This window comes from Vanellus vanellus (assembly GCF_965231255.1).
Source record: "Vanellus vanellus genome assembly, chromosome: Z".
In the NCBI taxonomy this organism is placed as follows: domain Eukaryota; kingdom Metazoa; phylum Chordata; class Aves; order Charadriiformes; family Charadriidae; genus Vanellus; species Vanellus vanellus.
Window position 1 is genome coordinate 16221198 of NC_138908.1, and position 24910 is coordinate 16246107.

Genomic DNA, 24910 nt, shown 5'->3' on the forward strand with positions numbered 1-24910 from the left:
TCCTGGTAGGGCTACATATTCTCCAAGATTGCCTGTAGCAATAAATTTCTGTGAGTTAAAAGGGTATCCTTAAGGTAGCAGGCAAATGCATAGACTGCTGTGCACCAGTCTACTACTGCAAAATGTTTATTCACAATTTCAATGTCAATAGAGAAGTTAAATTCTTAGGTAGCTGATGTTCTTTTCCTTCTACATATATACATTGAGATATCAAGGAAAAGCAGACACTAATTACTCCAAAGTCTCTTCTTCTCAGACCCTCCTCATCCATTATTGTTTCCTCATTTGCTGCTCTCTGACAGACCTTCCCTCCTCCAGCGCCGCCAGCAGACTGATTCCTACCTCACACACTGCAGTACTACCATGGCCCTCATAACAGTGATCTGCTTCAAGGCAAGCAGAGAGATCTCGATAGAGGGGAAAAATTTACGTCACTAGGCTGAAGCTCAGCCATCATTTTTTAAAACACAAGCCTCATTGGAGCCAGGGGAGAGGGACATTCTCTGTAGAGACTGCTGTGTATTTATCCAACAGTTACCACACCATGCCAACAAGCTCCTTTAAAGTTAAGCATCAGAACACAACAGACAAGCAAGGTAATACTATAATATCCACTGGAGAAACAAAGTCAACTTACTAAGACAAACCTACAGCCAATACCTTTGGTCCTGCAGCAGAAATAATAATCTGGCCAGGGGCCTGAATCCAGGGCTCTCCATCAACTTGAACTGGAATTGGCTTTAGGAGTGTTACACGAAAATACGAGCCTTGGGCTATACGGATTCCTGATCGAAAACCACCTTGGACTTGACCCTGTTAGGAAGTAAAAGCTAGGATATCAATCACCCCAAAAAACAAGAAGCACAATATTAGCTGCACTTAAACTGGGTGGATAGAACTTTATTCTCACCTGACAAAACAAGTTTCAAGTAAAAGAACTGCTTAGGGAAAATCTGCATAGGATCCCTTTACTGACGCAGCATTTATTATTTAAGTTAGTGCAAGAAGAGGAATTCGGATACCCTTGCAAGCTGCCAGAGGCAAAATACCTTGTCATATGTACATGCAGGTTGGCCATGGAGCATGCACTCACAAAGGTCGTTTGCTTTTGCTCCCTGCCTCCATAATGTAGTAAACACATTTTCAAAACACCTAACTATACATACAGACCTCAGACCACATGAAACTCAAAAGTCTAAAAGCACTTTATTAAACAGGGGGAGACAGTTTTGCTAAACCCAACTCCATATACATACATACATACACTCAACTACATATATATATATACTCAATTACAACTAACAGCTGAGTGTTAACTGTAAAAAGTGAAGCAAAGTGAAGTTTGCTGCTATGCGTTTTCTTGGGGAATGGTACAGACACCAAACATGGGGGTAAAAACCTTAACAAAAAGTCACAAAACCAGAGCAAGGGTTTGTTAACATTTATATTCCAAAGCAACAGGTACACTCCTTGTTGCTTCTAATTTCACAAAAATTTTAAGGATCTCTACCAAACCACTTCTTCTAATGGAATGTTTTATATTTGTCCTCCTTAAAAGATGTACATTACAAAATGGTAAAGTTGGCCAACACCAAAGATCAGGCTGCACCAACAATTTTAAGCACCCACCTTTCCATTTTTGGTGGTTGTATCATCTAGTTGTCTCTAGTTACCTGACCACATATACTTTTTCAGCCACCAGATTTCTTAAGATAGTGAAAGAAATATCAAGAAAAGACAAAAATAACCTGCCATCCCACAGAACTGTGTTGCTAACAGCAGGCCATTTTAAAAATATCTAATACATGGAAGAATTAAAGTTGCAGAAATTGAGTCATAATATTCTTTGCAGAACTGGCATATCATCTGCTTCATGTAGCATTTGGATCAAGAGCAGCTAGCATCAGATTCTCAGAGACATGTGTTGGAAAGCCCATGACCGATAATTATAAAGCCACTGGTCTAGAAGGAATCTCTGCCCTGATTGTGATGAGGTATGATAAGATTTTTGCAAGTACACTAAGGAAGAGTGGGTGTTTTTGTAATATTAATATAAAATCTTGTTTTCATCCCATGAACTGTTTGGTTTTGACATGGTGGTATGAGGTTATTTGACACCTGTTATAAGAAAGCTAGTGCATTCCATAATACATATACATCTCTATTTGCATTTCATATATATATGTATAGATGTATGTTTCTGGCCTTGGTTCAAAGCCTACTTAAGTCATAAAGCATTTCCCCATGCACGTTTAACAAGTTCTTCGCACTCCTATTACTTCTTATCCAACCACAGCTTTCTTCAGTTTCCACTCCATCTGTCGTAGCCTGACCCCCTAAATACAGATCGTCAGGGCAGGCCAATAAACAGGCAATGAGAGGGCACTGCAGTCCATGAACCGGCGTACCAGCGGCAGCTAAACTCCCGACATCTGAACGCTTTGCTCACAGACAGCCAACGCTGCTCATGAATTCCGTTATAGTCTATAACCACTGCTGCATGACACAACAAGTACCTGAATAAATGATGGTATAACCTTAATATAGGTGCGTACTTTTGGGGACTAGGCACTTGCAATGCACTTTGTTACAAAAATAAAGTAGTCTGAGAAAACGTATGTTTCATCTGTTTTTACTGGGTTGCCAACTTACCATATGAACGACGCCAGTCACACCAACAACTTCCAGCAGGCCGTCATCAATGCGTGGTTTCTCAAAGCGGTTATCACTCTCAGACCCCCAGAGATCGGCTCCAGACCCCCAGCTGTGTGGAGAGCACACCAGTGACCACCCGCGGACCTGCTGTCTGCCACAGAGCACCCTGCCCAGTATGCTGCTGGGGGTGTCTGGTTCGCCAGACTTCAAAAGCTAGACTGTAATGGAGGAGACAACACAGCTTTCCTGCACTGTAAAAGCAGCAAGTGCTTTCCTAAAATTGGGAAGACTTCTGACCAGATCTTTTGGGAGTGAAAGGAGGAGGGAAATAAGTAGTTTCTATCTGAATGAAAAAGAGTAGGTAAGAAAAAAAGTAACTCCAAAGAGTTTCAGTTTGCTGGGAAATACAGGTTACAGCTACACTAACCCTTAAGACTTGAAAACTTAATATATATCTTACTGGTCTTGACAATATTGAGGGAAACTACTGAAGAGAAACTAAAGCTAAAACAAGTGTCAAGTTTTTACTCTTGTACTTGGCCAAACTCACTTGACGTGAAGCAGGTATTCCTGCACTTCAGTCCTCTGAAATGTTTCTGACAATTTAACACTTGCTTTATGTGCAGTATTGACCCTCCTTACTCAAATCACTCACTGTTTCAGTGTATTGACTGCTCAGTACTAATCGTGATCTTTTCTTCTCCACAGTTCTCATGTGCAATGTATACTTGTGTGCATGGGCATGTGCGCATACATGTGTGTACATGTAAATATATACATTTCAATATAAAGTCAAAACATTTTCAGACTAAAATGGAAAGAGATACAGGTAGTATGAGCTAAGAATGTACTTGAAAAAAAATAGCATTGCAGTACTAATTACCTGCTGGTTTTGTGCAAACAAAAAACCTGCCTCTACCAACGGCACATCTAAGGAAGCGGATTTCCTGCAGATTCGCCTTCCTTTCTCCCACAGCAGTAACTCTAGCTCCCTGCAGATGTCACAACCCCATGTCACAAACCCACCTGAACTGTGGGTTTTCCACAGCTACCTGGGCAGCATCACCAACTCCACATACACTGACCAGCTGGCTGTAGGACCTGGACAGTGTTTGACAGTTGAGTCCCGGCTGGCCATCACCGCAGGAGCTGCTTAGGCACCTGGTCTCTAGCATGGCAGAACGGGCCTGTAAGCTGATCATCTTTGATCCTTCTACAAGTCACGGTGAAATCCAGTGGACCATTCAAATAGTTTTGGGGAGGGGGAAAATGGTAGTGGGCAGAAGCCACAGGCCTACAACCAAGCCTAAAATGTCACGTTTCACTAGAAAACTGATCCAAAAGAAGTCTGAAGGCCATTGGAGAGGAAAACATTCCAAATTACTGTTAGCACACAGAAGAAATAGCAAATGTATGGGGGTTTGCTTAGGGAAAACAAGACAGCACCACCTTTACATGGAGTGAGATTGTGAATTTCAAAGGATCAGAAAAACTGTATCAAAATGGTATTAAGAGCTACCTCCTTAGGCACAGCTGCAAAGCCAGCAAGTCAGGCAATAATCAGAAATACCCAGCAACAACCACCTATTAACCTAGGCCATTTAACATTTTATCCAACCATTCAACATCTGATGCTGAAATACCAAGCAGCATTTCCAAACATACAGCCAGACATGCATCCACCCAGGATCCTTCCTCTCCCTTTTACCTGGGTATATTAATAAAAATGAGTCCTTCTATACTTGGTAACTCCACCTCGTGCTGGTCCACTTGAAGCTTTATGTCTCTGTGAAGATTTCTGGTATGACTTATCTTCTGCAGCCCAACTTTCACGTAAACTCCTTTGTTGTGAAACCTGGGAGTAGAGAAGCATCCTGTAAATAAAAGTTAAGGCCCAGTATAGCACTCTTCCTTGTATGTATACCAGTATTGTCCTCAAACTTTAACTGATTTTTTTCATTAAAAACCCTCTCCAAATTCTTCTAGCTTTACTGCAGAAAAAAAGCACAAGCCACAAACTGCTACTTCATATACCTTTCACTTAAGGGATGATTTGCACTGTTGAGGCATGTGGAGATCTGTGAAATTTTACTACAGAAAAATCATCCCTTCTTAAAGAGCTGCCTGAATGCTGCCTCTTTGAAATGTACACTTCTGGGCTGAAAAACTGTATTTTTAATTAAGACCTAGGGGTCTTCATTAAACATTTTAAAATGTTTTCTTATGTAATGCTAGAATAATTAAGGCACAAAAACCTCTGTGAGCCTTTGCTTTACATTTGCTAATTCATTTGAAATATACTCAGCTGTAGAAACTTAAAACATGCTTAGTAATGTTAACCTGTGACAGAGCCCTAACATCTCTGATTTTAGAGTAAAATAAAAGATGAGGAAGATTGTATGGCATCCCTAGAAATGTCAAAGTATTTTAAGAATAACATAAACACATTTTAGTTACACATGGTATTTTCTTCTATAGTGGAAACCTTTGGATACACGGCCTTCAGGGCAACCTTAAAATAAAAAGCATAAATTTCCATTATTTGACCCAACTAGCACACGGGTGTCAGTGGAATCCAACTCTGCAGGATCTCTCTAGCATTATGTCTAAATGCTGTAGACATTCAAGTGGGGAAGACAGTCAGTTTATCATGTGGGTTATAGTCAACTCTTTAGACAGAGAGTGTTCAGTTCTTTTAAATTATTACATTGGGAACAACTAGTCCTACATACTAACAGTTTTAAACAGCACTGAATTAAAGGTACTTGATGTAACACCATTTAACGTACGCTTCTACTCCAGACAAGACAATAAGATGTGTCTATGCTAAGATAGGTTTTGTCTGATTTGGATACAACTGAAAAATAACAGAATATTGTTAGGAAACACAATACTTTAAATATCCCCAAGATGCGTTCATTTTTGTTGCATGAAAAAGGAAGCCTGCAGAAACTGAAAGAATATGACACAGTGCCATAACTGCAGACACAGTCCTGAGTTACATGACTTCTAAGAAACACTTACGGACCACTGAGGTCCACAGGATCCAGAGATATTGGATACAGCACCCCGTGACACAAAACAAAGGGAAAACCGTCAGAGGTTAAATCCTATCACTCCATTCTTACATAAAAATTCCATTCCATTTATGTATCTTATTAGGACACTGAGACCAAATAAGAATGAAAAAACTGATTTCTGTAGCATTACCGTGCCAATTCCTATCCAATGGTTTTGAAGGTGACTGAAGAATTTTATGATTAAAATGGTCAGCCAAACTTGGAAGGGTGATCTTTGCACATCCACTGCTACAGACGATCACCACCCTTCTTTGCACATCTACACATGGGACATGATTTGGGGAGAAAGAACTTTAAGGACAACTTCCTCCTTCCTGCCTTGAGCAGTTCCCAACACCTTATTTGTGCTGATGGACATCAAGGTTTGTATTAGGTGAGACTCACATTGCAGTCACTGCTGTAAATGACACTGATGGGGATGAGATAGGAGGGCCGGGTGTTACATGCAGGGCGTCCATCCCCACGGAGCCCGTGACTCCTCACGTCAGCTCGGATGTAACACTTGCATCATTATGTCACCCCGGAATTATTTGGAAGGCTCTACAGAGTACAGATACTGAAGTAACATCCTACCGCCCAGATGAGTTTGGGGATTTCACCTACACAGCTCAGGAATCACCCCTTGGTTTCCTCAGTTCAGCTAATTGTATATCTCAGAATAGATACAGTTAAAAGGTGATCCTATATAGGATGAGTTTCATGGATTATGAAAGTAAACAAGTGTTTTTTAAGTATTGCAATCCTGTATTTATCCTTCATAGAGCAAACTGAAAACCACCCTTTACTCTTAAAGTTCCATGAACAAGTCTCCATAGACTCAGGGAGACACCACAGCATCAACTTACACTGTTAGTTTAATCGTCCCTGTGGCTGTTGCATGAGCAGCAAGCACCTCTGCTGGCCAGGGGAAGCAAGACCATCAGTAACTGCTTTCCAAGCTTTCACAAAAACAAAATAAGCCAGCCTTCAAATGCCCTGAAGAAGCAAAGTGAGCTGATGCAGAAAGCCAGGCTTTTCAAAGTTCTTGCCAGCTGTTGCACATACAGAGGGCAGATCTGCAGAACTCTCTTTTAAAGGTGATGGAGAAGCAATCTGTGTGCCAGGCCTTTTAAAATGAACTGCATGACCACTAATAAACAGCTAGGTAACATCTCTCAGAAGCAAACGTCTGAGAACTGCAGCACACAGCACGGAAAGCTATCAAGCAGAACAAAATGACCACCTTTTATCTCGTCCTGCAATTCAACAAGCCCACCACTGGGTGGGAAACCACCACTGCAAAAGCTACAAACTCTAACCAATAATTAGCATCCATTTGGGTGCTTTTAGTAGAGTGATCTTACTGACTGGGAAACAACTTTACCAGGTTCACATACAGAGGACCCAGGATGGAAAAAGTGAGTTAGACAGTAGCTGTTGTAGCATTTGAAAACCCACAACTGATAAATTAAACAACGAATACTTTCAAACCTTCCCCCCAACAAGTGAGAGAACAGTTCTGTATCTTTGTACAATTCTCAACTTGCATTAAATTGTGCAGAATATTATCTCTGCCTAACCTTATATGCAGGAGACTGCCTGCCACAGCAGTGTCCTGCCAATTTTGGATGGCACAAGCAAGACGTGGTGTCTTCTCTAACAGGCAACCCTAAAGACTGCTCCAGGATCCCATGGAAATGGGGGAATGAAGACAGATGCCCCGATCCTTAAGTTTTACAATGTCAAAAAAACCTCACACAGGTTGGCACTCAACAACGTAAAAACCATCACTGCCAAAACATACACTATTTCTACTGTCCCACAATGAAAGTTGAGTGCTAAATTTCCTGTAGGGAGGTCATCACTGCCCTGTGAGCTGCTAGCCAAAGGTGAGGAGTCCTGAGCATGTAGAGACTCTATAGTGTGAGGCCAGAGAGCACACACCTTTCAGGACATTTACCAGCCGAAGGTCTTGATTCAGAAGAGCACTCAAGCCCATTTCTCTTCCAAGGATTACCTGCAACTTCTGTTGCCACAACCTGAAACCTCCTGTTCTGCACTCAAGAGCAGCCAGTTCACATGCCAGGGGCTGTTGCATCTCGCATTAGGTAGCCACCCTTATTAGTTAATTTACTGAAAATAATTAAAATAAAAAAGCTAGTCTTGCTGGCCAGAGTATGCACTTGCATATCGTGGGAAAGGGTAAACCCAGCAATTTTAATGATCATCATCACAGGCAGTGAAAGGCAGCAATCATGTCTACAACACTGCTAGCCTGAATAAGCTGTTTGTCTCCTGCAAAACCATACCTCAGTATCAATTCATTACTTATCAATTCATTACTTCATGTTTTTTTCCAGATCTTGAATCACAGAAATATACAGCCCTTCAGATTTACCAAAAAAAAAAAAATTATAAGAAAATCATCTCTTCTTTCCCACACGCCCTTCAAGACACCCGGCTTGCACGGTGTTTGAAAACGCATGTAAAGGTTCCGCAAGAATGGTACCAAGTCATCGCCCACTGCGCTGCAGGTGCTGCACACTGTGAACTGAGATAGAGATTCATGGGATGAAAAGCACACAGGGCAATAAAAGTCAAAGTATAACCTTAAATACAGCGACAATAAGAAAAGGACAGATCTTTTAAAGTGCTGCAGCTTTGCAAAGTCATAGTAGTATATTTTAAAGGAAGAATGAACATAACTCTTACATTATAATAATTGCACGCATAAATCTAGAACAGTGTTACACACTAGAACAGGCACGGCTACACACAAACTTATTGCCTAATTTTACTACCTATGACGTTTTTGATCCAGTGGATTGAAAATGCAAACCAGTGCCTAATAGTAACTTATGTACCACAAACAATATCCTGTATTATTCCATTTTTAACAAAAAAAAAAGAGCAATGCCTGTAATGACAGACAGAACACTGCAAGATACGTGGATACACATCATTACACTCATAACTGATTAGAAAATATTTTTAATATTTCAGATTTGAATACTGCAGAGTTACTGGCTGTAACCCTCTCTGGCAACCGGGAGACAATTTAGAGGACATTTACTCCCAAACAAAGGGGAATGAAGATAAAAACAGTTTCTACAAGGAATTATCAATTAATTACACAAATGTGTTTTTTTTTTTTCTCATGAATTTCAGTGATTATAGGAAGAAGAAACTGATTGATTTGCACGCCAGAAAGGAGGAAGTTCTCTCTCCACACCTTTTTAATCACACAGTCTCACCTGAGATAGATATCTTTTTTATCCTTATTACCAGCATGCAGGTGATACCACAGCACTAAGCACAGGTGGGAAAGGTACAAAGAAGTTCTGAACGGTGTGTTTATTGCTAACAGAGCAGTGCTGCGCTCCCTCCTGCTAAAGGCTTTGAATAAGAGATATTTCCACTACCTCAAAATTTCAGTTATTGGCAAATAAATATACTGAATAACAATGACAGGGCTTCTGCAAACTGCTTTGGTGTTCTCTCTTGGTCTAAAAAACAAAAAGGGGTGGGGGGAGAAAAAAAGAAAACCAAACAAACCCGCCAAATTCTGTGTCTATGAGTTCCTGGCTAATTTAATTCCTCCCTGTGCCAGCTCTGCCACAAGCAATATTGTTTATGGATACCTGTAGCATTTCTAGATTATCAGACATAGTGTAAGCTGGAAGTTCAGCAATACCACAGGGTTTGCCCTTCAGCCCTGGTGTCCCCAGGATTACCTGCTATTAAATTTCCCTGGCTCCTCTTCTCTAGCATGATGAAAGTCCAAGCTCAACTCTGCGTCAATGCCAAGACCACAGTAATTGTTCATCTGTACAATCTGACAAAAAAAAAATTGTATTATTTCCTCCTTACGTTTATAAATGAAGACGTTCCAAAGTTTTTAACAAAAGCAAGCTTTGCAGATGATCTTTCCAAGTCACTTGCATCTTGACAAAGTCTGGAAAACATTTTCCAGAAACACTGCACTAAAAATAAAGCTGTACAGACAATTGTTGACATGTGTAGTCATTATTTCCCAAGTATCAAAAAATTCAGAATTTAATCTTAATTGCAAGCAAAAAGTGTAGTAAGGCAGACATTAAAACAAGTACAGAAATAAAAACAACCTGACTTCTCAAAGCAATTCAGTGCAATTAACTACACAAGTTGCTGAACAATAACACCATTATTATTTTTGGCAGGAGCCATGGATTCATCATGACATCACTGGGAAGATGCTCTTCCTTACTTTGGAAGGTGACCAGCCTACACCAGATGAGTCAAGAGCTTGACTTCACCTACTCAGCTGCATTTTAAATAGCTCCCTATATGCCAATCACAAGTTTCTACAAATTTCAACCATTTCTGCAATTAATTCTTCCATTGCATGCCAGTCCATTCCATAGCTTTTCTGTCCTAGTCCTGGACTTTCCCACCCTTCACCTTTAAAAAGCAGATTAGGCACTCAGGGCAAATCAACCCGTCTCCACCAAGTGAAAAACAGTTGGAACCCGAGCATCTTAAATCCTCCAAATGACACATAATGCCTAGGACTTTCCAGTGACTGGACTAACATCTTAGACAATTGCTACCATTATTACAATTTCCTACTTTCTTTTAGCCACCCCCTTGCCCAATTTCTTTGTTTTGTCTGAAGATAAACAGAACCAGGATTCACACAAAGCTCTGAAGTCACCATCTACAACCAACAGATATAAATAAGACGAACCAAGGGACAGGGACTTTCACTCCAAAAAAATAAAACAGATGCCACACATACAGACATGCAGTGGCAGTAAGATGACAGAAGGGTTAACTTCCTGTATATGCTAACAACTTATAGTAATTTTTTAAACTGTTAAAGGAAAGATGAGAGTACTTTTTTGGGGGGGTGGGTTGTTTTTCGGTCAACACTCCACTTTCACTAGTATTCTGGAAAGTGTCTGGCGTTCCTTCAAAAAGTCCTTATCTGAGAAATAAATTTCTTTCCAACTGAAGCCATTGTCATCTGAATCTTTTCATTAATCCTCTATCAGATGCTTTTTGCCAAACAGCTTCGAAGCATGTTCTGCAGCCAACCAGTCCTACCAAAACTGTAGCACTAGATCCAGATGTATGCTGTGTTCGCTAAGTAAGGCCCAAGCTCTAAGATCGGTGAGCAGTAAAAGATTAAACTATGTTAATATCTTCTTTGTGATGTTTGCTAGAACAACAGTTCCTAAGAATCAAACCCAAACAAGTGCTCAGCTCACCTTTGGAGGCTCAGGTTCTGCAATGCCATTCTCTGCACCTTCAGCTGGCTCTTCTGCATCCAAAAGGATAGTCCAGCGATCCATAAGAACGTCGTCTGCCTCATCCACGGAAACCAAAATCGAGTAGGGGTCCTCCCCACTGTAGCCAGCTCCCCAGCGCAAGACTCTCCCTAAGTCATTACCTGGGCAACAATGAAGGACCCCAAAATATGACTGCATTTCCTACGTTAGCTAAAAGCATTAAAAAAAAAAAAAAAGTCTACCAGCCCTGTTTTACAAATCAAATTGCATTAAGATGCTCCAAACAACTTACAGAAGTAGATTGGACTAAAAAGTTAACGAGCAGAAAAAATATCTAAGAGTTGTTGTGGTTGCACATGTGCTTAGTATCACATACAGATAAGCTGTCTCATCTGAAAAGTTTTCACAAGAAAGTGATAGAAAAACCTGTTATGGAGCTGAGAAGTCAGGGAGCAACCAAGTTCACCAGTTTACAGCAAGGGCTGATGCACCTGTGGTTGCCTGGGGAGAATATTTTGCCCTCTGCAACTCCTCCCCACTCAGGCAGACCCATACCAACACCTCCGCTGCTCAGTTTTCCTTCAGGAAGGATGCCTGACGTTTCCTTGAAAAATCTGATATTGCATTTGCTCTCCAACACTGGCCAGAATCGAGTCATGGCATCTCTACCACAAAACCGAGTTGTTCATCAGATAGATAAATAAAGATAAATCTTCTGGAGGACCTCTGCCCTCAGAAGAATGGTGCTCGCTGTGATTCTCACCTGTTCCTAAAGGTAAGATGGCAACCGAGGGCTCTGAGCACACCAGTTTGTGCCTGATCTCCTCCAGCGCACCAAGGACCCAGCCAACGGTGCCGTCCCCTCCACAGACCAGCACTCTGAAGGAGGGGACTTTAGAGAACGTGTGAAACCTCCGTTGAGAAACAAAGCAAAGGGGAAAATAAATGTTACAACATAGTACAGGAAAAGCAAAGCCTCCTGACAGGCTATTTAAGGTAACACATTATTACTAGATTCTCCCCCCCCTCTGCCTTCACCATCAGTTGCAGGATCAACTTCAAAGTAAGTGGAAAAATAGGAACTTTTAGATAAAGCTGCTTAAAAAGAGTGAAAACCACGTAATTCTAAGATTCTTCACAGCTAGAGTTAAATTGTTAATCACTTCCTTTTTGAGCAAAGACAGAGATCTAACTATTCCTAATTTCAGTGTGAACATCTGTAACTCTAAATCCTAGCAGAGATGCTGATTAGCAGTGAATTATTTTATTTTTTTTTCACTTAGTCATAGCACTCATAGTACATTTTCTTCCTCATAGTACTGTTTTCCTGGTTGCTCTTACCTTTGGTGGCTTTTCTTTCTACATACTGAGATATCCTGCAAAGGAATTTTTATTTCCCATTGCACAAGAAGCAATGGACAACTGAAAGCATTTTGTCGTATAGCTACAGAAGGATTCCATGGGCAAAACAACATGAACAAATTACTGAAGTTGCAGATTGAATTGCGTTAGAAAGACAAAAGAATTACACACTTCTGACAAAAAACTTAGTTTGTGTAGCTTGTTTTTCTTTCCTCCTGCATAAGCTGCAATTCTCCCATGAAAGCTTCTGTTTTGAAGAGCTCGTCATGACAGTTCTTTATTAGAGCAGTCCTGAAGGAATGAGGCTACTCTGAGTAAGCTACAACCACCACTTTCAGTTTTATGAAGCTGGTAACAAAGTCGTGTTGATTAAATCAAGTAATCAGTTCCTGCCTCCCTACAAGCACATTATGTTCTGTTCCTTGTATTTAGAAATGTTGCAGCTGTGATCAGGCAGGCCCTGTTAATTCTGCAATTGTGGCCAAGTTTCTAGAGTCAAGATAGAAAATTTTATTATACTTTCCTGTTAGTTCCCATGAAACGGCAGAGGAAATAAAAAGCAACAACGAGCCCTCGTTGGGCAACATGACATTTCTCTTTCCATCCCCATTCAATTACAAAACCTTTTTATCTTTAATAATTATTAAATCTGTTATTGTAAAGTGCATATGACTTTCCCAGATTGGACTCTGTTAGACTTGACAAAAGCATGTATGTGAGGAACTACTCTATTCTCTTTTCTTTAGAGAACCTCAAAGATTAAATCTGTTTTCACAGTGAGAACCAGTCAGGTGGAGTGATCACAGCTCTGGTCTTCAGGCATAGAACAGAAGCAATTTAGATCTTCATAACAAGTGAACCTGATCCATCCTTTCAAATAATACCATGAATAAAAAAAATAATTTAAAGATATGACAACTTACCCAGGCAGGGGACCACCATTGGTAAGTTCAAAGACCTGATGTGGGTTTAGCAGCTTTCTAAAACTGTACAGCAGATCCCGACCTTTTAGACCACCACTTTTTGGATTCACAAATACAAGAAGTGGGCAGCAGTTCCGTGGTATCTTGGAAGCCTGAAAGAAGACAAGAAAAAAGGATTAGTCAAAACCTGACTAGGCAAGAAAATTACTACTGCATCTCAGAATTATTTCCTGATGCTTCCTTGATGCTTAGTAAAAAAAATGCAGATTTGATAAATAAAAAGATTCAATGTCCAGACACTGGACAGGTTAGCTGCTGACCTTGTTTTTCTGAGAACTGAAGTTTCCTTAACACACTCCAACTACACAGTTGAGCCTAACATTAAAAACAAAGGCACTGTAAGTAGTCCTTCATCCAAGTTTCAGTAGTCTATGCCAAAGAATAGTGTGAGGGGATAAGGTACCTTCCAGAGCCATGTACTATTCAAACACTTTCCTTACAAAGACAGAACTTCTCCCAAAAGCAATTGACACATTTGTCTTAAGTTTTGTGGTCGTCTTAGGATACATGTTAATTTACAAGGACAAAACATTTCAGAATGAGGATGTTCAGGGCAGACACTGGCGTGTTCCTCCCCATGAAACAACAGGCTGAAAGCTTCCTTTAAAAAAAAAAAAAAAAAAAAAAAAAGTATTTAAAATTTTTAATTGGGAGGATTTGGTGCCAGTATCTTGCCATCCTCACACCTCTACTGAAGCTGCTGCTGAAAGGGCTCTCAAGGCATGGCTGTGCTGTGGAGGATCCTGGTAGCCATCCAGGAACCACTCCAAACGAGCCACTGCACATGGGAGAAAGTGATTTCTTGGGGTACTCCAAGGACTGAGGGAACAGCACCTGCAGCCTCACCAGAGGTCAAAACTTCCAGCCACCAGAAACACCTCTTTGGGACTGGTTTTCAGCTAGCCAACTTATATAAATCATTCTGTAAAATGATTTGTAAATGCTTGTAGAAAGACCAGAAAACACCAGCACACCTTTCATCCATCCTGCCACAGGGCTGTGGGGCAGGTACATGCCAGAAAAGTCCGTCGGGCATTTCAACAGGCACTTCAAAACAGAAACATTTGCCACAGTCCCTAAGTCGTGGTAATTTTTATTTACAAATTGGACAGCATTCAGGGAACTGCAATTTGTCACGCAGCTGACAGGATGGATTCAGGGAACAGAACAACAGTGCTAAATATAAGTCAATTTAGACAAGAATGATTCAGGGGGTGTTGAGGCAGCAGCATGACCACAGCGTGCAAACATGCGGAGAGATACCAACAGCTACAGAGGGGAGGAGACAGCACCCAGAGAGCCTGTCGGCTGCTGTCCATGAGTGATCACCAGAGAGTGTGAACTAAGGCAAAGAATGGAGAAATCAGGACAAATTAGTAACTTTGGGGGTGGGTGCAAACTGGAGTCTGATGTTGAGATACCTCAGACCACTGTCTACCTTGTGAGCTGATTTGGATGCTTAAAAACAAACAATCACTTGGGGCTTCCCAGTATTTGAGAGATTTCCTCAAATTTTGCTTTGCTAAGAGCTGTGTGCTAATCCTGTGCAAGTCACACCCTGCCAGATGTGTCAAGATATCTACAAACACATAAAAATCCTTCTCCTCTGCGTCACTGCCCGCATGAGAAATGCCCTCTGCCGTCCAGCGTGACTCACAGGATGTCACCTGCAAGCGAAAACACACCGGGAAGAGGAACACTAAGCAGGTAAGAAGGTTGGTGGGGAAGGCACACACTTCTCTTCTTGCCCCTTCCTTCCTCGTCCTTTAGATTCTACCAGAGACATTCAGTTTGAAAATATGTATGTTTTCTCCAAAAATAATTAGCCAAACAAGGGCTGTTTTGGCTGACAAAGAGCCAGAAGAGCCTAAAAATTTTGTTTTATTGGGAAGGTTGCACTGCTGGCAAAACAACTAGGTTGGGAAGACAGATGTTGCAAAGTTGTCCACACAGCTTTCTCCAGAGGAGCTAACTTCAAGCTATACTGTGACAACTGCTACATCAAAACACCTCTTGCCTCCATATTCAGGCTTTACTGGAAAAGGGGAAGCAATTATTGAAAGCGTGTCCAACACACAACAAGGGTAATGCATTTCTTTCTGTTGAGCACATGGAAAGGGTATTTGTAGCCAGCAAAGGAAGTCTAAGGAAAACAATGCATGCCACTGTCACAAAAGGGAAGGACTTCATGAGTGGTAAGGTCAACAGCTCAAGGATCCACACATCCCAATGAGAGAAGTGGATTTCCTCCCCTCAAGCCATCACAGGCATTAATAAAAATAGTATGCAGAGCTCTGGCTTTTCCAGAAGTAAAGCCCTTCTTGTTACCCCATCAGTTCCTGCACCATCACCTGCCATATCCCATTATGAATGGTCCTTAGAAAATCCCACAAGCAACAAAAGGCAGAGCAGCTCTGAAAAGTAACCCACACCCCATGGGGTAACAGCGCAAACTGTTCCCTTCCTGCACTCCTTGTTCCAGATTCTACTTTGCCCTACCTTCCCACCTCACCGCTTCCCACTTCTTCCTCTTCAAAGCTTTTTTACCACTTAAATTTCACCTCCAGTCATTTCAACTTTCTGAACCATACAGGCTATCTGAAACCTCAGGCCTGGTTGAACTCCTGGAAACTTGTGAGGTTTAAAAAAAGGGGGCAAGGAGATAGTAGAAAGAAAAAAGTATTCAGTTCTGCAGTAAACAAAACCTTTTTCAAAAACGAATGAGAGAAAAGAAACCAGCCCAACACTGAAGTCAAATACCTTATTTGAATGTGCACAAGAACATTTGATTACCTTCTCTTCTTCAGGAAATCAGTTTCTAAAAATGTTGGTTTGGGATATTTAGAAGTGACACGTTGAACACATGTTTTATATTACTTGCTTTTACAGGCAAGTTCTAACACACTGGGTTTACAACCAAGTAACTAAAATAACTCACAAGGAACTTCAGGGAATCACAATGATTTTTGAGACATGGTAAGCTCCAAGGCATTCAAAAGCACAGCTGTGTTTTGGAAAGTCATCGGAGATCCTACCCAAGTAAACATATATTTTTGCTAATATGTAATTACAGTTTCTACAAAACTGTCAACTAAATTTGCTAACTGTCAAGTGTGTCAATATTGTACACACATGCACAAAAAAAAGTGAAACATTTACCCCGAATGCTACTAAGACACGAGCAGCTGCAGAGAATGCCTGGAGCTAACAAAGTACATGTACGTAGCATGAACTGAGCAGTCCTACCACTTGAACAAAGATAGTTTTGAGTATCTTCTAATGTAAATCCCTAAATATCCCTCTTTACGGCTTAAATGCACCTATGTAGAATAAACAGAAGTATTCTAGAAAGTGCTTAGCCTTACAAGTTAACTTGCTTCCCACCATCACTCCTCGTTAAACTTAAAGGCGTAAGAAACACTATTAAATCCCTAGATAAAGACCAGCTTCCAAGAAAACAATTATTTTTCAGTAGGGGTTAAAAACTCTATGGCAGTTTGTACAGCAGAGCAGGGCTGCTGTGTTGCTTTCTGAAAAGTACACGCTCCATTACAATTACTGATGGCCACAAGGGTAGCACTCTTATGCTGCAGAATTTTTTTAAAATCCCTTAATATAGCCCCAGTGGGGACGTACGAGTGAGTTTGTTACTGGGCAGAAGGGGATGTGTGACTCAGAGCCTGAGGACTCCCTTCCCCCTTTAGCCCTGGCTTTAGTGCTCTGCCTGAGGAGTGAAATCTGCATAGGGGTTTTGTGCTGGCCGGCGTTCAGGAAGGAATTTATTTCTCATTTCTCAGAGACAGCTGAAGGAGGCCGTGTGATTTAGACACTGACGGTGACTGTGAATTGCTTAATTTTTCAGGATTAGCCCAACGTGGCTTCAGGCTGGGGCAAGATATTTATTATCCACGCTAATCCCCTTTCTGTTGAGAGCACTGTGCAATCACATCTTACGACGAAGCGGACAGAACAAGGCGTTCTGTGACACAAGCCCTCCAGCATGACAGCCACGGCGCATCTTCGCGGGTGGTGGGCAATCTCCAGGAACTGCAGATATCAGCGACAAGTAAAATTCACCATTTGCAAGCGGGCTGTCTGAAGCATCTCCTTTGTGCAAGGACTCACGGCACCCCAAGCACAACCTTCCTCCATCCTGGCCAGAAAAGAGCCATTGTATCTGATGAGGAACGATGTGCAAGGTGTCTTAACGCAACCAGAGCAGCAGCTGGGTCAACACAGCAGGAGCTTGAGCCTTTTCTTTACTTTTCAGTGAACTGCAGCAGTGGAAGAAGGGTGGAAAGTAACCTTTTACGGTGTTTTGGCAAAGAGACTCATAAAACTATCATTTAAGTTGGACACATTTGTGTAAGAAATTAGTGGAACGAATGAAATAGAAAGTTTCACCCATTTGGTAAACTCCCACATATTTTTCTACTACTCTTAAGGAAGCTAAATACATCAGAGGGCAGTCCACTGGCAAGTGGTAGTAGTGATAAAGCCACAAAAACTTGTCATCGTCATGCCAATACTGGCCTCGTACAACTCTCTGCTGATTTTCTTGTTTGCCAGTACTGGAAAAGGAGTTCTGGTAAATGAGCTTTCAATTCAAAGGTTCAGCCCTGCAGTATCTTTCACCTTGACATGCTACCAAACAGTGATGCAAACTGCCCCTGCAGGTCCATACACACAGCAGCTAAACAGCTTTGTAAGATACTATTGTTTTCACCCTCCAACAAAGAGAATATTTTCATTTATTTGAATATTGTGAAATGACAAACCGTTTGATTAAATTCTTAAAGGCCTGAGATCATGAAACAGCAGAACAGATCAAGCCATTTGATCACATTAATTGGTTGACTTTCTAATAAGCAATTAGCGCAAACTCATTCTGCATTCAAACTTTTCAGTAATGATAGTAAGAGGATTAATTGCTCCTGGCAGACCTGACCATGCCAGACTAGAACGGGGCCTCATCCTTAGAAAGTGTATCAGACACAGAGTAAGTGAATCTCACCTTGGGAAAATGAAGGACTAGCAAACTGCTAACCACCAACTTACTTCTGTGACTTAAGAAGGGCTGTCTTGTTCTGTTTGTTTTGTTTTTTTTAGTTAAGTTGCAATTTAGAAAAATCATTCGTTAACTAAAACACTGTGGCCTTTGTTTTATCACCCAGTTTTCTTCTGAGACTAAGCATTAGTCCTTCATTCCCAGATTCTTTGTTATTTCACCCACAAGAGGAATGTCAAACACAGCATAAATTTAATATTGTGCTCAGTTCCTGCATAAGTATTTCCTGGTGTTACATTTAAATGGTCACATATTTAAAATATAAATAAAGGATAATACTATCATAGGGTAAAAGGATAATCCAGGTTGGAAGGCGCCTCAGGAGGTCATCTAGTTCACTTGCTACCCAAAGTAGGGTCAACAATCACTCATTCGCTTACCCTGGGTAATTAGTGAACAGCGTAAGCTGGGTGGCCAAAGCACACATGAACAACACGTGAAATATTATTTAGATTAACTCTTGGCTCATTTCAGTGACACAACCAAATATAAACAACACATGCTGAAATGCAAACAAAATGTATGTGCACATGTACAGCCCCTCTCTCCTTCTTACATATTAGAAATTCATCCCTAGCAGTTCCTTGAACTGGAGTTTCTAAGAAACATCTTGCATCAGATAATGGACAGCATTATCCCTATTTTCCTGGCACCAAGAAGTTAGCTTCAAACTTATCTTGTGTCAGAAAACCAGACACACGTAATCAACAGAGCGGAGTATGTTCAACTTTACACACAGTGCAGCAAATCTCGTCTCATAATGCTTTTGCGTAAAAAACACCAAAACCAAGCATCCAAAACCAGTCCCATCCTCATGCCACCTTCTGTTTCTGGTAACGGAAACTGAAACCTAGTTCGGACGAGGGCATACCTTGGTTTCTAAAGATCTCACAAAACAGAATGCCTATGCATGCATAAGAACAAAGGATATAGCTTTTTTTTGAAAGGGGGATAGTTTTTAATCTTGCCAGTTTCATGTAAGCACTGCCACTAGTATCTGCTTATGTAAAACTAATTTTGCCTTCAGAAAACTTTAACAAAGCATAGGATTCTTTAAATGGTAAAAGCAGGCATGTAAGTATGCAGCTATAGCTACTGAACTTGAGACCCTCCCATCTAAAATTGTTTCATAGTTCCCACTAACTATGTATTTTTTTGTTTTCAACCTTCTGTGAAGTTCTAAGAAGTCAAACCAAGACCCTCACTTCACTCGCCATAATGCAACCCCAGAAAGACAGTAACTGCAAGACACACAACAGCTCAGCAGAAAGTAACTGGCTACACTCTCTTTTGGACAGAACTGATCATCCTGGTTAAAAATCACGTTTTTCAGTGAACCGTTTCCTTCTTTTCACCCTGAATCTGCTTTGTTAACGTGAAACCTATTATTAAACCAACTAATTCATAGGAAAGTGATTTGTAACCATGAAAATTAATAAATCAGAATCACGCCTAATTTTGTGAAAGGACTCTTGCACTAGGTCTTTCAAAATACTGTTTCCCCTTGAAATCCACAATGCAGCATTTAATCAAGCTCAAACTCCCTCTGTTACAGAATGGGGGAAATGAAGATACTGTAAATGTGAAGATTAGCAGCAGTACTTTACCTCATGGTTAGCAAGGAAACAGGTTTAGTCCCCAAAACAAGTTGTTGTAAGCATTTTAAGACACTTCAGCTAAAAGTAAAATCTGACCTAACTTTTTGATCATTGAAAGAAATAAAGAGGAAAAAAAATAATTCTTTTTCTCCCCTTCAAAGTTGTACAGTTATGTAGTTGTAGTTAGTCCTGACAACTGAACAGGACAACTTAACTCTCAGAAGTATATCATATACATGAAGTACAGGCTCTCAAGTATTTTTTTTCATCATGCTACTTACAGAAACTCATTGTACAGCTCCTTTGAATAAAATGTGTTTTCACTTACTTCCAGCAGAAAAACTCCTATGGTAGCTGTTTTTCTTTTATAGGCATATTTTAAGTTCAAACCCATCTCTTACCATAACTTCAGGAATCACCACGGCATTCAGAGGCTTGTCATTGACGGTTGTATCTTTAACTAGCATATATATTCTTTCAGCTTCAGAAAAGCATGAAATTTCGAGTACAACAGCACCTGTAAAGAGGCATCAGAACTATTTTTCATATTTTCTATTATGTTTAAGAAATCAATATCATCATATCATAGCAAAAGTTTACTCAGTTTACTCAGGACATTATTCAGTAAAAGTTACTTTGCAACACTTGTGGTTGTTGGTTATCAGTCAATTGGGCTATTTTGTTTTTTAAGCCTTCCTTCATACCCCCAAACACATCCCAGATTTTTGTTAAAGCAAAGCAGTTTGAGGACATGAAGAACTGCAGCACAGAATGGATGCATATTTTAAAGACTTCATTTGGGCTTCAGAAGCATGGCCTATTTCCATAATCTTTATCATAACTAACAGGCAGTTCTTATCATGTAAAAGTGACAAAGGTATCAGGTTTTATTTTGTATCTCATTATTAAAAATCCAGTGGTTCCATTTGTTGACAATATCTCAGTAAGAATTATTACAAGCAAAGATTTGGTTTGAGAATCAATTTAAGATCTTTATGTCAGCTTAGGTCCTGTATGGGGAAGTTGGGCAAGTAGGAAAAGGGAAAAATAAAAGAAAATAAAGTACCGACAAGTTAGTTTAAAGTAGGATACTTAGTGAGGAGGAGAACAGGGCAAGACACGATCAAGGTGCATAACTGACAGCATATGAGATGAAAGCTGATAATACAACCGGGCTGCAACCAAAAGTGAGATTCAGGAAGTTACAGAAACATAAAAATACTCAGAAAGTTAAAAAACACAAAGAACAATAAAAACCACATACAAAACCCACATGCAGGTAAACTTGGTTACATGAAGCTGTGGCATGAGAAGAGTATCACAAAACCAACTATTCTCCATTGACAAATATGAAAAGGAGAAGGCCCATCTGAAAGCTTTATGGTTTTCCTTATGAAAAGTCAGTATTAACTAGCCGTGTGGAGACAGCAAATACACAAAGAAAGCACACATCAGTCTTCAAAACCATGCTATAGAAAGATTCCTTTAGCAGTCACGTGAAAGTTAAGCCTGCCAAAGAACACGAAACATCTCAGATATGTACACCTAAATGTACCAAAGATAAATTCCACACTTTTACATTTTACCAAACACAGATCTCCACCTGACCACTCCGCTAAAGCCACACAGAGCCACTGCTGCTCCGGCTCTCGGAAGCCTCACAGCTTCTCCAACCTTGCTGAAATAAAATTCGTACAGCAAAAGCAAAGCAGCAGCTCAAAGGATGAATGCAGAGATGAGTGTACTGATTTTTTTCAGAATTCCAGCCACTGAACCCTCACTTAATATTGTGCTAGGAAAGAGTGACTGCGAAACAATCCCATCAAGTTCAAAAGCAGTACCAAATTTTAGTATTTTACAAGTCAAAATAAAGAGAGAGTACTTGAAGGGTTTTTAACAGGTCAGTGGTGTTAGAATATTCAGCTGAAGTGCAACTTCAAAACTCATTTTTGTGACGAAATATTACCACTTTCTGGTACACAGGGCATGAAGCCAATCTTTTTATTGTTTTTAATAAGGTAACACTAATCCACTACTCTTCGTAAACATAACATGTTAAATTTTATCTGAAGGGCTTTTTGCTTATACAGTAAGACTAACATACTCCAAGCTCAGAGCCTCTAGTATTAGGCTGAAGTTTTGAAAATAGACATTGTTTGCAAGACTAAAAATCTTAATGCTTACCTTGTGCTTGATAAACATGACTCACAGATACTACATTTGCTGCAAAGGGTAAAAATATAAACACATAAAACCTTGGGTACATTTAGAGTAAATATTTAAAATATTTTTTAAAGTTACATAAATATAATATAAATAAATATTAAAAGTTATACAAATACAGGGAGAACCTCCAGCTAACACTTTCCCTCTCCTAAGTTTACTTTGCAAGTTAGAAAAGCTTAACTGATTTTCATAAAAGGTGACTATGAATTCTTTCTGACATTTAAAGTTTAATTCCTCCTGAAGTTACATAAAAGATTGGGAAAAATGCTTTGTTACCTGAAACAAAAAGCATGATGCATTCCTGACACTGTTTATAGAACACGCTGGTTGAAAGAGTATTATGAAAAATCGATTACACTTCTTTGAAAAAGAAAAATAAATTAATTTCACTGAGTGGTTGTTCATGTGTGCGCGCACACAGAATCACAGAATCACAGAATCACAGAATCACAGAATTATCAGAGTTGGAAGGGACCTCTAGAGATCATCTAGTCCAACTCTCCTGCTAAAGCAGGATTGCCTAGAGCACATTTCTCAGGACTGCATCCAGGCGGGTCTTGAAAATCTCCAGGGAAGGGGACTCCACAACCTCCCTGGGCAGCCTGTTCCAGTGCTCTGTCACCCGAACCGTAAAGAACTGTTTCCGTGTATTTGAACGGAACTTCCTGTGTTCTAACTTGTGCCCATTGCCCCTCGTCCTGTCACTTGGAACCAATGAAAAGAGCCTGGCTCCATCCTTCTTCAACCCACCCTTTAGATACTTGTATGCCAAGTATATGCCACACTGCTCATACTTCTCTGTGATGAGGCACAGAGCTAATGAACAACACAGAGAACAGCCCACGCAAAAAATGTCAGAGGTTGAAAAAGGCGAGGAATATTCATGCACAGGGAATTAAACTGCACTGCCATAATTTGAATGGTGTAAGGTTTGTAAGGTCCACTTGTAAAAAGTGATGTTTTTTCACTAAAACAAACAGTGTGGTCACATATAACTCAAGTAATGGAATAACAATTCTGTGAATAATGAGCTGTCACATCTCTCATGCAACCACGAACATGTTAAAATGAACAAAAAAGTCCCCTGTGAGAGTACAAGGCAGACTGATTTTTCAAATAAGGTCAGAAAATGTTAAGAAAAAAAATACAGAAAGGTGCAATAGATGCTACTACATTTTATTCTTCACAAGTGAAGAGATCTCAAAATGCACCTATTTACTTACTTTTGATAGCCAATTCATCCTTGAGAATATTTGTGTATTCTTCAGGGGAAAGCTGAGGCGGAAGGCCACCAACAAATAAATTTACTCTTACAATGGATTTACTGTTTTCCACAATGTAAAATCTTGTTTGATTCATCTGACGTATTGAAGTCTACCAAAATAAAGAAAAATAAATGACGTGACATTTGGCAAAAAGACATCATGAAACAAAATCCCAAGTAGTTCTGAACTTCGCTACCAAGTCCTCTACGCCTAGAGAACCCCACAAAGAGAAACAAACTTCAGTCCAAGCACTTAGCTTCTCTACAGAGGAGCCAGCTGGGGGGGTAACTGATTACTTACTTTTTCTGTAAGAAAGGGGACTCCTTACTTGCTATAAAAAAGATCGTGTTGCTTTTTCAGATTTACCTTTCTTATGTCCTTGAGTCTGTTAAGTATCAGTTCCTGATTGTCCAAGACCATGCGCTGAACTAGAGACAGCAAGGACATTAATCGTGGTTGAAAGCACTGTAAGTTATTATCAGGCTTAATTAAACAAAAACAATAAAAAAAAAATTTAGCAAAAATTCACAACTCTGTGTACAACTAACATTAACATAAAGGACCATGCAGACCCGAACTACTCATTATTCAACAGAAAAACCATGCAGGTGCTTTGAACAGCCTAATTTTGCTGACAGTTCTTAAACACCACCCTCCTTTAAAAAAAGGCAGAGATACCTTGTAGCCACTCAAAAGACAAGTAATACTTTGGTAATGAGCTAACTGTTTGACAGGAGACTTTAAAACTGCACTCCCTGACAACTACAGCAATAAAAAACTTCAGTATTTTATTAAAATATTAAAACAATTGTAACAACTTCCAAATGAAGTGAGGTTGTAAGTGATGCTTTAAAAGAAACCAACCAAGGTAAGACATTTACAAGGCTACAATAACCTTATAAAACAACTTACTGATAATGTTCACAAAGAAAGCAAAGTATCAGGCCAGTATTTGAATTACAAAGATATTTAGTTGGGTGAAGCCAGGGCATCATCAGACTGCTTCAATGGCTTTACTTATCTCTCCATGCAGCCTTACAAATAATGAAGCACAAAGGGACGTGAACTTGGGGAACACCAGCTCAGCTCCTGCAGGATCACAAACCTCTTGAGCAATGGTAGGACTGCCTATTTCTGTACTTCATAACGCACGCACATACTCCTTGGACTATCTCAGGACAGTTAAAGGCAACTCCCCCAAACAGGGCTCTTTGCCAAAGTGTCAATACCCACCAGAAACCACTAATAAACTTTTATGTAATGATGAGGAAAGAGAAGGGAACCACATTCCCACAGGACAGACAAGATCAAAAAGAACTAACATCACTTCTGATTAAGTATTTCAACATGATGGTGAAGTTTCATTTGTGAAGGCATTGTAAAAAATTAACTGTGACTGTGTTAAAATGGGGAAAAAAAGTTAG

At 40.1% G+C, this 24910-nt stretch overlaps 1 protein-coding gene across 1 annotated transcript in view; it reads right to left on the reverse strand.

Annotated features, from left to right (window-relative positions):
* DGKQ (diacylglycerol kinase theta) overlaps positions 1 to 24910 on the reverse strand; it is a gene marked incomplete at its 5' end in the record, with an annotated part of 91020 nt that overhangs the window by 749 nt on the left and 65361 nt on the right. The window contains 11 exons of the mRNA XM_082497516.1: positions 661 to 813; positions 2653 to 2764; positions 4364 to 4510; positions 9449 to 9549; positions 10964 to 11145; positions 11748 to 11896; positions 13270 to 13421; positions 20397 to 20512; positions 22180 to 22218; positions 23445 to 23595; positions 23853 to 23914. Coding sequence (XP_082353642.1) covers positions 661 to 813; positions 2653 to 2764; positions 4364 to 4510; positions 9449 to 9549; positions 10964 to 11145; positions 11748 to 11896; positions 13270 to 13421; positions 20397 to 20512; positions 22180 to 22218; positions 23445 to 23595; positions 23853 to 23914 — 1364 coding nt within the window. The remainder of the gene's footprint in view (positions 1 to 660; positions 814 to 2652; positions 2765 to 4363; positions 4511 to 9448; positions 9550 to 10963; positions 11146 to 11747; positions 11897 to 13269; positions 13422 to 20396; positions 20513 to 22179; positions 22219 to 23444; positions 23596 to 23852; positions 23915 to 24910) is intronic.